Here is a 14,574-nt window from a genome sequence, read left to right as displayed (position 1 = left end):
GAGGAGATGGAGAGCTGGGCTGAGCTGCGTAGGTTGGGTCACTCCTAGGCTGGTCGGTGGTGATGGTGCCTACTGAAGGTAGAGACAGAGAGATGAAGGCAATAGTGGAACAGATAGGCGACTGAGCATTGACCTGCCTGGGAGGAGAGAGTGGAGCCACGGTCCGGAGGAACAGTCCATGGGGGGGAACACAAAACAGTAGCTGGCTAGGGGATAAATCCATACAAAACAACGAAAGAGCACGGAGAAAAAATGGCCTAGAGACTAGAACGAACTGGCAAATGACTGGGGAGTGAAACCGGGTAATATAGTGAGCAACCTAATCAAGTGCAGCTGGTGATAAGGGAGTGAGGAACAGGTGAACGTGATTAGTGTTAACGGGCAAGAGACAGTAGGAAAGGTGAGGGAGGCCAGAGCGGCCGAGCAAACCTGACAAAACTGACTGAAGTCTTATTATGTCCAATAAGAAGATGAATTTAAAAGATTAAGGAAAGACTCTAAAGAAGCAAAGGTGAAATTCTAATAACAGCAAAAAGCATCCAATCCCCTCATGATGTCTAAGGAAAAGAAATTGGAAATAAATAGTATCCAGAAGGCATAAATGACATCCTTCAAAGGCCACGAGGTCAAACCAAAGATCAGGTCACAGCAGAACCTAAATTTGAAAATCCATACACAATACGATCAAAACCTTTCAAAAATGGACTACATTCTGGAGCTTGATGCTGAAAAATTCAATTAAGTAATATTTTAAACATAGCACTCATGACCTAAAAAAAGATAAAGCTTAATGCATGCATAATGTTAACTCAGAGCCATTTGCTCAGATCATTTTTGTTAGATAAATGTTAATATCAAACCATTCCATGCATGAAAATGAAATCCTTTTGGCTACAAAGTGATTGCAAATGCTCTCATGTGGAAGGGCCCCTGCATTGCTCAAATCACTTATTCAACACGGATGAGTGTTGACTGATCTAATCTCCAACAGATCAGGCTTCTCATCCATGATGAATGTGATTAGCAGGGTCTATGAAGAGTGAACCAGCTAATCAGTGGAACGCTGAAGATGCTGTACTTCTGGTGTCTGCTAGAAAGTGCCTTGCAATCACGGTTACTGATCCACCGCTGTAGATAAACACTGGAAAAAACTGGGGTTGAATTTGGACTTGGCTGAACTTGGCTGGATACCTGAGATGTCTCATGAGATCCTGGTTAATCAGCACCGAGTGGAGTAATTCAGATACCTTGGTCTTGTTCAGAAATTCCAGGTTGAATCAGAGTAAACACATGTTATTACATAATATATGAAAGCATTTGTGGAAAAACCTCACTGACTGGAATTTTATACAAACAATAAAAGCAGTAAACTTGAGGCAGACAGGCAGAGCCACTCAAAACCTGTAGGTGCCAGGCAGTTTAAATAATAGTTTTCTGTCTGTTCTAACTCAGTGTGTGTGTCTCTTTGAACAATTGTGAGAACAAAACTTCAAGGACAATAATTTTAAAATGCAGACAGAGAAACTGAGGAGACAGCGGAAAAGAGGGTGGATGAACAGTCCAGGGTAGAAGAAAGAAAATGTTGAATAAACAGAGGGGACAGAGCAGATATTGACATGCTATGAAGGGAATGAGTGCTTGAAAGCTGAACTATATTACTGTATATGATGATTCTAATATACTGCCCAAGTTATTGAATATGTCAAAAAACTCTAAAAGAACTTAGGTTATAATGCAAAAAAAAAAAAAAAAAAAAAAAAAAAAGCCACTACAGGATTTAATCTGTTGTACAGTATGAATTATTTACCAACCAGTAACCTGGCTGATACGCTTTTATTTTGACATGTTTCTGTGGACAAATGTGAAGGCTGCTGATTCTCAGTCCAGCACCAGCTGTCTACGTGACCATCCACTGCTTTGTTACACTAACGCTGGTTATCAGCATCCATCACCTCGACTGGCTATACACCCTTTTTATGGCTCAAGGGGCTGCTACTGGGAGTCGTCTTCTCCGAGGACTGTTACTCAGAAGATAAACCACATTTACACACACACACATACACAAGTAAAGGTGTTTATTACATCACGACACATGAACAACATACATGACAGTCCCGAGTACATCAGTGTGTGAGCAGTGAGGCAACAGGAACAGAAAGACAGTTTAAAAAAAATACTAAATTGAGCATCCTTCTTCATTTCACAGGTCCAAATGTTGAGAGCAGTCTTTGCCAACCATTTAGAGATAAAAGATACACCCACTGCAGCACTACAGAAGCAGTGAAGAAGGTAAGAGGGTTTTACTGGAGAAAATGAAGGAGGACACAAGGAAATGGCTGGATAATGATGCAGACTGATGGTAAGACAATGCACACAGGAAATAGCAAAAAAATGGAGAGAGCATGAGAGCTGGCGTAGGGCTGCAGGCTTGTTGCTGCTCTGCCAAAGGTCAGTGAGAGGGGAGGCCACATGTGGTGTCAGGTTGAGTGTCTGCGGTTACAGGGTAATGGCTATTATAATGGACCCCACATGCAATGCAGTCTTCAGCAGTATTTGCTAAAAGCCTGAATGCAGCTAACATCAGTGGCTGTTTCTCTTTTTTCCTCAATCACTGTAACAGTATAACCTGCCAAACCAAACCATCGACATCTTTAATATAATTCTAGTTCAGAACAATAACTCTCAGATCTAAAACACAGGGCTGTTGCACCGCTGATGTTAGTGTTATTTTGAAAATCGATTCATAACTTAATAAAAAATGTCAAAACTTTGCTTGTTCCTTCCAAAGTGAAGATTTTCTGTTTTGCAAACTGAACATTTTTGGTGTTTTGAATTGCTGATTAAACAAACAAGACATGAAGTAAAGAAGTACATTTACTTATGTGATGTACTTGGGTACAGTTTTGAGGTATCTGTACTTTGAATTATTTTTATTTTCTGCTACTTCATATTTTGACTTCACTGCATTTTAGAGGCAAACATTGTATTTTTACTCTACTGCATTTGACAGCTTTAGATAAAAAAAAAAAAAATAAATAAACTATACAGGCATAAAATGTCTATGAAGGCCACACACACAAACACACAAGGAAGAAGGTGAACGTGACATACAACAGGGCACATCTGAGCAGGAGAATGACACCGGTCCCCAGAACAAACTCAAATGCCCTTATCCTTTTTCAGCACTTACACAAGAATCCTGTCAAACATTGGAGAGAGTCTACAGATGAGAGACAACAGTCCAGTGAAATGCTCAAAACAAACACATTCAGACACTGCAAGAGACTTTTGCCTGCGGCACACCATATGGCAAAGAATCGCAAAGATGGACGGAGATAAGGGTTGCAGTTGCATCGGCCCCAGTTTACTCGGTTGAGAAACTAGGCTTTCATGAGTTGGTGCCAACACTCGATGCAAAGTACACAAGCCAAAAACACTCATGTTGAGTTGAGTTTATGAAATGAGTGTAAGGACCTTTAAGAGATGAGCCTCTCCATTCGGTCATTTTATATAAACAATTTATCCACTGAGTTTACTGAAAATGTGCTATATGGTGTTAGAGTACCATTACCTGAATATGAAATGACCTGTCAAGGGACATGAGACTTTGGTCACATCACACAGCCCTAATTCAACAATTATATTGCAGTTACTGATCTCAGTAACCATGTGTTACTTTGACATTTGGTGGTTGGCTTTTTCACGGTCTTACCAGATGTTTGATGTTGGGTTGAACTGAGAAGAATCAAGCCTGCACAGTTTCTCCCAGGTTTCTGCCTAATCAAAATACTTGGTTTAGGGATTAAGTGCTTATTGTGACACTGAAAAAGGGTGACAGGCAAAAATATTTGAAGTACAGATGGGGATCAAAGCTGTGAGTTAGGAGTAACTGAGACAGAGAAGAAAGGCAGAAAAGTAGAACGCAAGTACAAACATGAGAAAGTTTCCCAATTAAATTTTGTGAGCACGCATCATTACGCACTGAAGCAGCTCCAGATTTTCATGCACAGATCATCTTATCCACATTAAGTCACGGTATCAGTTTTAATGTATACATAAACTAGTCCACATAGAACATAAAAAATTGTTGACAAATTTGGCAGGTTCCAGAGGATAATTTCTTGACAAGACGATTCCTCATTCAGCCTCAGGGTTTATATATGCCCTTGCACAGTTTCTGTCTTTGCTCCTGAGGATGAGCTAGAAAGAGGTTGCTTGGTGAAGTTGAACTTTTAATCAGCTTTTCCCTCTGCACCACATTGTGACAGTTTATGCAGAGGCATAACGCACAACATAGATACACAAACACATCTTTAAAGCTTTTTTTAATGGGCATGGTAAAGAAACATATTTGCCAAAACGAATGCACCAATGTGTTTTGTTTTGTGAAAGGAATGTAAATTCCCAAACGCTACTGAGGTGACGAGCTTTTGCTTTAGTTCACCCTGAAGATGACATGTAAGACTTGTTTGAAAAAATTCCCATGGCAGATATTTCTCTCTAGCAGGAGAGTGAAGCTGGGCTCAGTCAAAGTCCCCCCCACTACCTTCCTTCTCATTAGAAGGCAGAGGTGAGATAAATATAACATCTTGTGTAGCACATCTCTAGTCAGATTATAAAAAAGTAACTCGCCCTGAAAATTTCCACAGTTCCTTGTGTGCACAGTTCACGATGAGGTTAAATGTTAGGCAGAAAGATGAGGACAATAAAATATGGCTGACTGATGTTTCCCATATTGGAATACCAAGTGTGAACTATGTTTTAATAAACCTCATGAGTCTGACATGTAACAAAAGCATAATCTTAAATCCTCACAGAGATGAATCATCCAAACAAATACACATGCTGACGTCTGATATACCCACACTCATTTGTCACATTCTATTTTCTTGCATCTGATGAAAAGTAAGCAGACCTTCTGGGCAAAGCTGTAAAATGTTTAGAGCTGAAGTGACAAAAACTGCTTTTACAATTAATGATTTATTTTTCAAGCTAAAATGCCAGAATTTCTCTGGGAACAACTTCTCAAATGTGAAAAATTACACATTTTCTTAACTGAACTTGACAAAGCAAGTGATTCAGAGATAACAACTTGGGAAATAGTCATCGAGATTTTTCAGCTTTCAAAAAAATAATTGGCAGATTAAACGATTAATTAAAATAGCAGTTTAACAGTAATTACATTTAAAACAACAAATAAGCTGCACATTTAGAAAAATATTTGGTCTCCAAACTGCTGTCTCCAAGTTCCTAATGTTACACAAATGGATGAGTTTCATTTTATATTTTTTTAAACAATGTCACTAGTAGAGAAAAGAGTGAGGAGTCACAACAGCTTATGACTTACTGGGGTTGGGGGGGAACAGGGTGCAGCTCTGGCAGTGGATGATCTCCTTAACAACTGGTACATCCTGGGAGAGTGGTGCAGGCACCATGCCAAGGCTGGGCATCAGGGGGTTCATGGGGGTAATTCCAGCCATCATACCGAGGTTGGGGTCAAAATCTAGAAGCAGGGCAGAATTATGATGACACACAACAGCTCCATCCTTGGGGGGGGCTATACAGTAACTTTTAAACAGAGATTTGTTTCCAGCAGCTAACCTTTGGTCAGTCTATACTAAATCTTTCAAGTTCCATTTCATGTTGTTTACTGATTGTTTGAGTGATTCTTCTGTCAGCGCCAGTGACACACACAGCCTACACAAAACGGAATACACAGCCATTCATGAATAAATCATCTCGTAAACAACACGCATATTTGAAGAAGTTTTAACTGAGTCACTCGTCCTCCGTCACTTCTCCTGTTTGAATTACAAACACATAGATAATGTACACATTTGGGTTTAAATAAGACAGATGCTTTGCTTACAATATTGATTTATACTGCAGCTGGGAAAAACATGCACACACCTACACACACACCTGCGGAGGATTTGGAGGTGACAATTATGCCACAAGGTGTGTAATGTTTATGCACCTGTATATGTGCATGCAGGAGCATGCACAATCCTGAAACCAATCCTTCACCGAATATTATGAACACACTGCAAAATACCAGACATGTAACAAACATGACATGTTGACCAACAACGATTTTACAGAAGGTGTTACTTGTTCACTGTAAGATGAAAAGAGAAAAATGAAAGGAGTATGAAATGAAAAACAAACAAGCAACATAATGCCAAGTAGAATCACAGGAATCTTAAGGCAAAATAATTGGGTTTGATATGTTCCTGTAGCTTTCCCCACCTTGTTTTCCAGTTTTGACTGAAGTACGCTGACGTGGTCCTACAGTATAGTAACAGCCAGTGGGAGAGTGCAGTGACAGCAGACAATATGGAAACCTAACATGTTAGATGTTACAGGAAAAACTAGATATAATTTGTGCTTCTCATTTCGAGTAACATTATTTTTGACTTTTAAATTAAACTTTTTTGGGGAATGAAATTGTTTAGACCTGTGGTTACGCACGTATTTTCAATTCACTTCTTCCCCCTAACATGTAGCCATCTTAGATTTTTGGCTGGACCGCGGTGGAACCTGCCCAGTGTGTGAAAGCCAGGTGCAATGTTGTCTATGTCCACCAGGTGGAGCAGTGATCAACGTAGTTTACTGTTACTTTTAACGGACCAGCTGAACTAAGGTGCTTCCATCACTCTGTGTCTCTGAGTACTAACCATTTCATTTTTGAGACTGACAGTTATTACACTGTCTGCATTTTTAAAAAATCTTTAAATCAGGGTTGTCGCCTCTCGTACTTTTGATAAGACACATGCTCCCAGGCTCTCTTGTCACTCTCTCATGCTGTCCCAGTACATTAGCTACATCTCACACTATGTAAGAGGAACGCTTTGTGTTTTTCCATGTTTCAGCACCAGTCGTGGCTAAAAACACACACTTTCTCTAGCTTTAGTGGACTGAGGCGTGCTCAAAATGTTCACAAATAGCCTAGCTCACCAATGTATGGGCTATAGGCTTTGTAAGGTGAAACCACAGCAACAAGAACTCAGGATGTAGAATAAGCACAGCAAACATTATGTGGGTTCCATTTAAATTCAGACTATTTTGATCCTCAATAAACACAAATCAAGGGAAGACGAAATATTCTTCACTCATACAGTATACACCACTTATGGCAAATGCATACAACATTTCCTCTTAACAGAGGAGACAAAAAACTTCTCAGAAGACACAGAGTCCCTGGAGCAGTACAGGGTATAATAAATACTATGTTACACTGATCAAAGCGAGTGAAGGACCAAAACAAGGAAAGAGAAAAGGAGCTAGGCAAGCTACATTAATGGAAAATGGATAGAAAGTATCTATTGATGGCCCGACCATCACTCTCTAACCAGGTGACAGGTGAGAGGAAACAGGTGATAAGAAGGACCCTAGTCGCCAAGGAATTGATGACTTCGTCTGCACATTAAGGTGAAGGAAAGGAAGATGGATGGCAGGAGGGCAGATAAGGGTGAGTGGAAGGAAGGATAGTGGTGCAACAGCCAGCCCGAATGCATTGCATACATTTAGCATAGAGAGGAGTATACACTGAAATTCAGTTTTGTGGGAGGCTGCCCTACAGAAGCAAACACTGTAAAATGATCTTGAAAATAATATTTGAGGAAATCATACTCCATTCTTCACCAGCGACATGCTCTGCTGTTCCAGGGATAAAGTAAGGAAACATGCCTATGAGTTCATGTTGTATTACTGATGCGAAGAAAACTAGATTTCAGCTCACATGCAGGAAACGATCTGGTTACATCAGGGCATGGCTGGTGCAATTTCACTGCAGTGCTGCTCGTGTTCCCTCTGCAACGTGTGTGTTGCTGGTCTCTCTGTGTGTGCGTGTGTGTCTGTATTTATTCTCATCCATTAAGAGCCTGGGATCTGAAGCAAACGTAGCAGAGTCATGTGTAATAAAGGAGATTATTTACTCCTGCCTCAGGATTTCCAGCTACACCAGTTCTCACATCACCATTTCCAATCATATACTGTAGCTCAAGCATATGTTTCATCACTAACATACCACTATTTCCTTCCTACTTCAGTGCTACTCATTACAATGCATACTGCAAGTAGACAGATGAACACACAAACTAGCACACTTCAGCCAATGTACCTACAGTATTTATGTCATTTTTAAAGGGATTTGCCATTATGTTGCAACTTTAAATGTATTCACATTGTTTACATTTGAAGAAGCACTTAACTGTTTTACCAGCCAGTGTAAAAACTGCATTTAAAGAAGAACGGTGAGTGAGTCACCCGATTTCACCCTGCCCTTCCAGAGTTTAGGGGGCCCTAATCATTGTCCTACAGTACAAGACTCCAGGAAAACAGTTTTTTTTTGCAAGTGACACCACCTGATTAAAAATTCATCCCATCAGTAGCCCCACTAAAATCAATACGTTTCTTTTTTTTATCATTCGTTCCTAATCCTACAATGTGAGTCACACACAAACTCACACATTCACATCGAAGGCTGCAGATTCTCCACAAGAGAGAGCAATGCAGTCAGAGCATTTCCACAAATGCCAGTCTGTGACACCTGTAGGGAAGCAAACTAATGACAGCAGGACTTGAGACCTGCATATGCAGAGATATTAATGTTGCAGCTGGTGCAAGTTTAACACTTGCACTACCTGCAGAGGATAAAGTTCGAGAAATATTGTGATTTTAAGAATAGTAAACTGTTTAAAACTAAATGGTCGACCAGAAAACAACTGATTTTGAAGTGCTGTCAGCAACACCCTAGCTCAGACTTCAAATCATTTGTGGGCAAAACTTTAACCTTCATTGTTAATTTTCTTTTATGTTTTTCTTGTGGCCTCTGGATCCAGCATCCCAGAAAGAAAACTGGGTAAAAGTGTTGCTCTTGTCCTGGTAGCTCAGTTCAACGATGTGCATGCATTCAATGTGATGACATTGTCCTGGTTAAAAAGTTGAGCTGGGCCATTCATTGTCTGACACCATCTATTTTTTCTTTCAGTAGTTTAAAAATATTACAGTGAAAAAAAAAAAAGCTTAAAAATAAAGCTGGGCCGTGGTCCAACAGTTGCATTACAGGAGCTCAATAAGATTTTAAATCAATCCTAAATTACACTTGCAGCCCATCATATGAAGGAATAATGAGGTTAATAAGCAGTTGCTGCCACTGAGCAATAAAAAACACTTCCATAAATACAGAAAGGACAAGCAGAAGGGCAGCTCCATTCACTAACCAACTGTGGGCGAGTGGCAAGTGTCACTGCAGTCCCTAAATCAGTTTTATCTGATTCCTGAACACATCCATAGGCCTCAAGTCATCCTAAATCCTTCTACACCCACTTGACAGCATGTGCATATACAGTACATTTGCCAACATTTACAACAGTTAGTTTCCAACATTACAAATGATTCATATTTAGTCTGATTGATGGCTATTTGGACCACAACAGTTCTAGCCAGAAAATGTCTTTACATAGTAAACTATCAAAATATACAGTGACATTTGGGTGGATATTTACTAAATGAGAGGAAGTGTAGAAGAAAGTTTACAGAGAGCAAACTTTAATATGGTTGAGGAAATCTACAAACATATTTTGAAACGGCAGTCACGTAGTCTCCAGTCAAACAAACATGGTCTGAAACCTGAAAGCCTGTAAAAGTCCCTGACATTCTCTGCTGGCGAGCGATGTGGTTTACAGCCACTCCCTCCTCAAAGATGTTAATTCTAATGAGATCTCAGTTAACTAACAGCTGCTACACTTAGTTTGGCGCTGCAAATTTTACACACAATTTCTCTTGATGTTAAATTTCAGCCGCAGTTCCCGCAGGTCGCAGCCGTGGTAAATCAGGTGCTGAGGGTATCTGTATAAATTTCCATTCCCTCCTCCCTGATTCTGTACAGGAACACTTTAAAATGCACAACGCATGAGACCAAAAATGCAAATTCCTGCAAAGCCACATCTCATCAGTTTCTCTCCACCAAAACCCCACTGCCACTCCTTAGTAAATATGAACACACAATTTCACTGTTTAGCACCAAAACCTCAGGAAATATCTCCCTTTGTGCCTTAAATGTTCTGCTTATCAATCTGCTGTGAACACACATTCTGTCTAGTACTGTAGGTGTGGGTATTATTAACCAACAACAGAATGAGATTTAATTGTGAATTAAAACACTGAAGGGTAACATAATGAAAACATGATTGTACACAGAATATTTCTAAAAGCCCATTACTTATGTGTAATTTATTCAATCAGTAAACTAGATGAATGGTAATTTAGAGCCTGAGATTGATTAGACAGTGTAGCAGGAGCCAGGTTCATGAAGGGCAGCTTCACAATTGTACAAAGGCGCAATGATTATTCCAGCAGTAAGGTACCTGAGAGTATAAGAGAAATGATTTTTCGATCAACAGAAATTAATGAACAACAGTCTTAATAATCAAGTAAAGCTGCAGGTCATTCTTAAGCAAACATTCTGTTATCATAGCTCCACAAATGTGAATTTTTTAAATAAGCATCTCTGTTGTCGGTTAAACAGAACTAGAAATTTAAAGGATGTTGAGCTTCTGAAAACTGATAGACATTCTTCAGTATTTTAAACAGACTAAACAAGTAGCAGCATAAGAATCATCTCCTGGCTTTTTGGTGAATCCAAGCTGCATAGACTGAAGAAAGTGACAAGAGGGGGTGGCCAATAATCTTAGTTGTAGTCTTAAAACATGGTCTCTATTGCATTTGTTTCAGCAGCGGACAGACTACCAATCCAAACTGTTAGAACAGATACTACAACAGATGTAGAATGTGTGTACCATACTGCAGCGTCATCTTTCCTTGTCAGGAGTTGTAGAGACCAGAGAATAGTGTTTCCTGAAAGGAGATTGTAAAACAAAACAAAACAAAGAAACCAAAAAAGCTAATTACAACTGAATCCTTTAACACCATGTGATCCTTAATACTCAAAACAAGTAATATACATTTAAATCAGATAAAGAGAAACTCAGGAAGCAACCTCAGAAATCCAAATGAGGAGGGAGCACTTTTCTGCGACGGACAGATATGCAACAGATGTTGTGTGTACAGAATAAACAACACAGTAGATTTACAGTATGGTCAACCAGAATTCCAACATTATAGACTGTAAATATACATTTAAATAAATGATAAATTATGCATATTAAACAGTACAACTAAGATAAAGGATGCATTACTAGCCAGCAACACATCTTTGACTCAGTAAAAACTCCACAAAGAGATTTTGTGAGTCCTCTTGAAGAACCACAACAAAGGGAAGCTTGGGCTGGGTCCACTCATACGTGGCTGCACATCTGTCTGATCCCTTTTAACATGTTTGTTTCTAATCTCTCTCATGCTGTAAACTGAAAATAAATATCTTTCTACTAATGTCTCTTCCTTGTATAGTAACATGCATGAGCGCATGTGCACAAACACTCATGAAGTTGACCTCTAAGGTTATTGCACACATGCTCATCCTTCTACCGCTTGTTCTTCTCCACTGTGTCCTGTTGACGTTAAACAATCTCCTGGAGGTTTGTTCAGAGTAACTAACGTTTGGAGCTGCTGATTGATCAGGGTATGCAGAGGGAAACAAAAAAACCATGGCATTTGATGGCGTGAAGCTCCTGGCTGTTAATGTCAACCTCCTCTCCCCTCCCATTCTTTCTCCTCTCTGATTTTCAGCGTAAACATCCCTTCTAGCAGTCAGTGGCAGGCGGAGGGTTGGAAGGAGATATGGGTGGTTGCTGTAAGGCATCCTGATAATATTCTCTAATGAGGCGGGCTAGCCACACCACCTGAAACCCTACCACAGGCTGAATCTGCCTCGCTCAATCTCTGCCAGGAGTCACCCTCTGTGAATTTTGTGAACATCTCTGACTTCATTTCTCATATTGGAACATTTCTCTATCTGCATGACAGAATTAAAAACTCCTTCCTGTTTATTATTATTCCATCACATCTAAATAAGAATCTTCTTCCTTGTGTTGCCTTCAAAACCTGTCTCGTTTTTTAATCTGACACGTCCATACTCATCTCTACAAGGAATCTGGCTTTTAACAATATCTAGCCTACAACCTAATATATCTGCAATGGAAAGGAAGAACTGCCAGAAATTCCCATTTCAGTAACTCTATAACTACCACTCTATTTTTTTTGCCAGTCATATCTGAAATAAGGAAGGCTTCGTCTCTCCAATCTGTCCGCCTACACACAGCCAAATACCTCTGGCAGTGGACCATTTTAGATCCTGAGCAGTCAGAAGAAAGGGACCAGTCAAAGGGTAGGAAAACACTTTGAGCAATGAAATGATGGTCATCTAATGTATTTCCAAATGTTAATCCAGATTAGCTCATGCATGAGAATGAGAGGATTGTGATTTATATCACAGAACCACTGTGGTTTAGGTCTGTACAGTACAGTTTTGTGTACAGTGGTGGAGAGGTTTGGGCAACCATGGAGAATGGATGAGGACGAGTGGGATGCAGGAGACAACGGAGCGGTTGTTTATTCAGGGAACAGTTGCCTATCCCTGGAGCCTGCTTATCTATTCTCCAGGGTATCTCTGTTTGTGTGTATTCAGGCATAAGAGAGTGCATCCACATTAATTTTGATAAACTTGCTACCATATGTGTGAAAGTTAAACGTTTTTCTTTTGGGTGAATGAGTATGAGTATGTGTGTGGGTGTCTGTGTGTCCAGCTAGCATCTTTTGCTAGCATTGCTGTGTAACACATCTTTGACTCAAAATGTTAGAAAACCAACCTGGCTAATCATCCCCATCTTACCAGTGAAAATACTGACCTATTATTATTATTATTATTATGAAAACCAACTGTATGTGCCTAAGATGTTATGCAGGATGATCAGACACACACAAAATTAAGCAAGTAAAAAAGCAGTACTCCCACTTTCAGTAAGCCTCGTCACCAAAAGGTGGTTTGCTATTTAAAACTTTTAATGATGTACAACCTGGTTGCAATTTAATACAACAGCTCTGCCATTAATTCTATCTTTGCGAAGTTTAGTATGTTAAATTTTTGGTGACATTGTCAGAAGTGTTTTACTTCAATTCAAAATGTTCATTACTGAGGTCATAGTTAAAGGTGTTGTTGTACTGGACTACATAATAGAGACAAGTTTTTCTAATGAGTGGGCAGAATAAAAAAAAACCACTTTGAAATATAACACAGCCCGACACCACCACTGCTATGACCTCAATGCTAAAACAAAGTCTAACTGAATTAAAATCTCTTTGACAGTGTCAAAAACAAAATCTCTGTTTTATTGACTTTGATCTAAATGTTGATTTTTTTGCATCCAAATGGCAACAAACTACTAGTGTAGTGTTCCAGTCAAGGCCAACTGTACTGAAAATCTGGCTACAGACAGTAATAAAACAGTGATGTGATACACACTGTCGAGCGTCTTGGATAATAACCATATTAGGAGGTCTGCATTTGGAGAGAAATACAGAGGAGGAACTCCATAGCTGTACATCTGATTCTGCTTATATTCTGGACCTGCTAGAGCGAACACTGATACAGATTGGTGAAATACAACACGAATGCTCCTGGGATGGGATATTCATTCTGTCTCTGTCAGATGTCAAATATGTTGAAACCAGATGTTGATTCCTGCTAAAAATCCTGCTCCGTTCTCATAGTTGACACAGTTTTTCACCAGGTTTTGTGTTTGCTATTAAGACATGACTTATTATATCCATGTAATGTTCGTGACCATGCCTATTTTGAGTACCAGTGCAGTGTTTTGTTTGTCCTCATGAGATAATTAGCAAATGGCAACAAGAGTCAGTGTAATGCGTAACTTTATTACCGGTGAAAATCACAGAATGGTAACTAGATTTAAATGCAACCAAACTCCCTGTGCAGCATTTTGTGGTTGCCAAGAGAGAAAAAAAAAAGATCCAAACAAACTCTCGTGGTATTTCCAAAACCTGTATCATTCACAATGATATACTCTGACCAGAGGGGAAAACCCTGCTGTCAAATTCTGTGACTTCAAGTTTTCCATAACCACATGAACTCTGCCTCGAGTCTCTCTGAAGTCTAGTCTGGTCAAGTAAACATCTATTGACATGTTAGGGATTTAAAAACAACAACAACTGTTATTCTCTGCTCCACACTGAGTCTGTGCTTTAAGTCAACTTTGTTGTTGGAAGAAACAGCAGGATGGTTTTCAAATTGTCAGATAGAAATGCCATTTTATGCCATTTTGGCCAGGTCTCCTTTGTAAAGGGTTTGCAAATGCAGTGGGACTTCCTGGTTAAATAGATAACTAACTAACTAACTAGATAGATAAATAGACAGACAGGCAGTATTCAAAAAAATAATCTTAGACTGCAGCTGCAGCCCTTGTGAAAACCGTCAATATTTCCTCCAGAGACACGTTGGACCACATCCCCCCTTCACACGTGGGTTGGATTCCTTACATCTTTGTGTCTAGAAATCAATAGTATTTGCAGTGTGTCCTGTAATGTCTTTTCCTGCTGCTCTGCAGATTGCCCTAGCAACCATCCAGGCTGTCCTGTTCATTGACCCTTTCCCTA

At 39.6% G+C, this 14,574-nt stretch overlaps 1 protein-coding gene across 1 annotated transcript in view; it reads right to left on the bottom strand.

The window, feature by feature from the left end:
- The window catches only part of LOC109955271 (ecto-NOX disulfide-thiol exchanger 2), a 164,845-nt gene that overhangs the window by 34,858 nt on the left and 115,413 nt on the right, over window positions 1-14,574 (bottom strand). Inside the window, exon 6 of the mRNA XM_020591267.1 lies at window positions 5,348-5,503. Within this exon, the coding sequence (XP_020446923.1) occupies window positions 5,348-5,503 (156 nt within the window). The remainder of the gene's footprint in view (window positions 1-5,347; window positions 5,504-14,574) is intronic.

Source organism: Monopterus albus, unplaced genomic scaffold, assembly GCF_001952655.1.
Source record: "Monopterus albus unplaced genomic scaffold, M_albus_1.0 scaffold2.1, whole genome shotgun sequence".
In the NCBI taxonomy this organism is placed as follows: Eukaryota; Metazoa; Chordata; class Actinopteri; order Synbranchiformes; family Synbranchidae; genus Monopterus; species Monopterus albus.
Note: the sequence above shows the minus strand (reverse complement) of the source record. Positions and strands in the feature narration are given on the sequence as shown.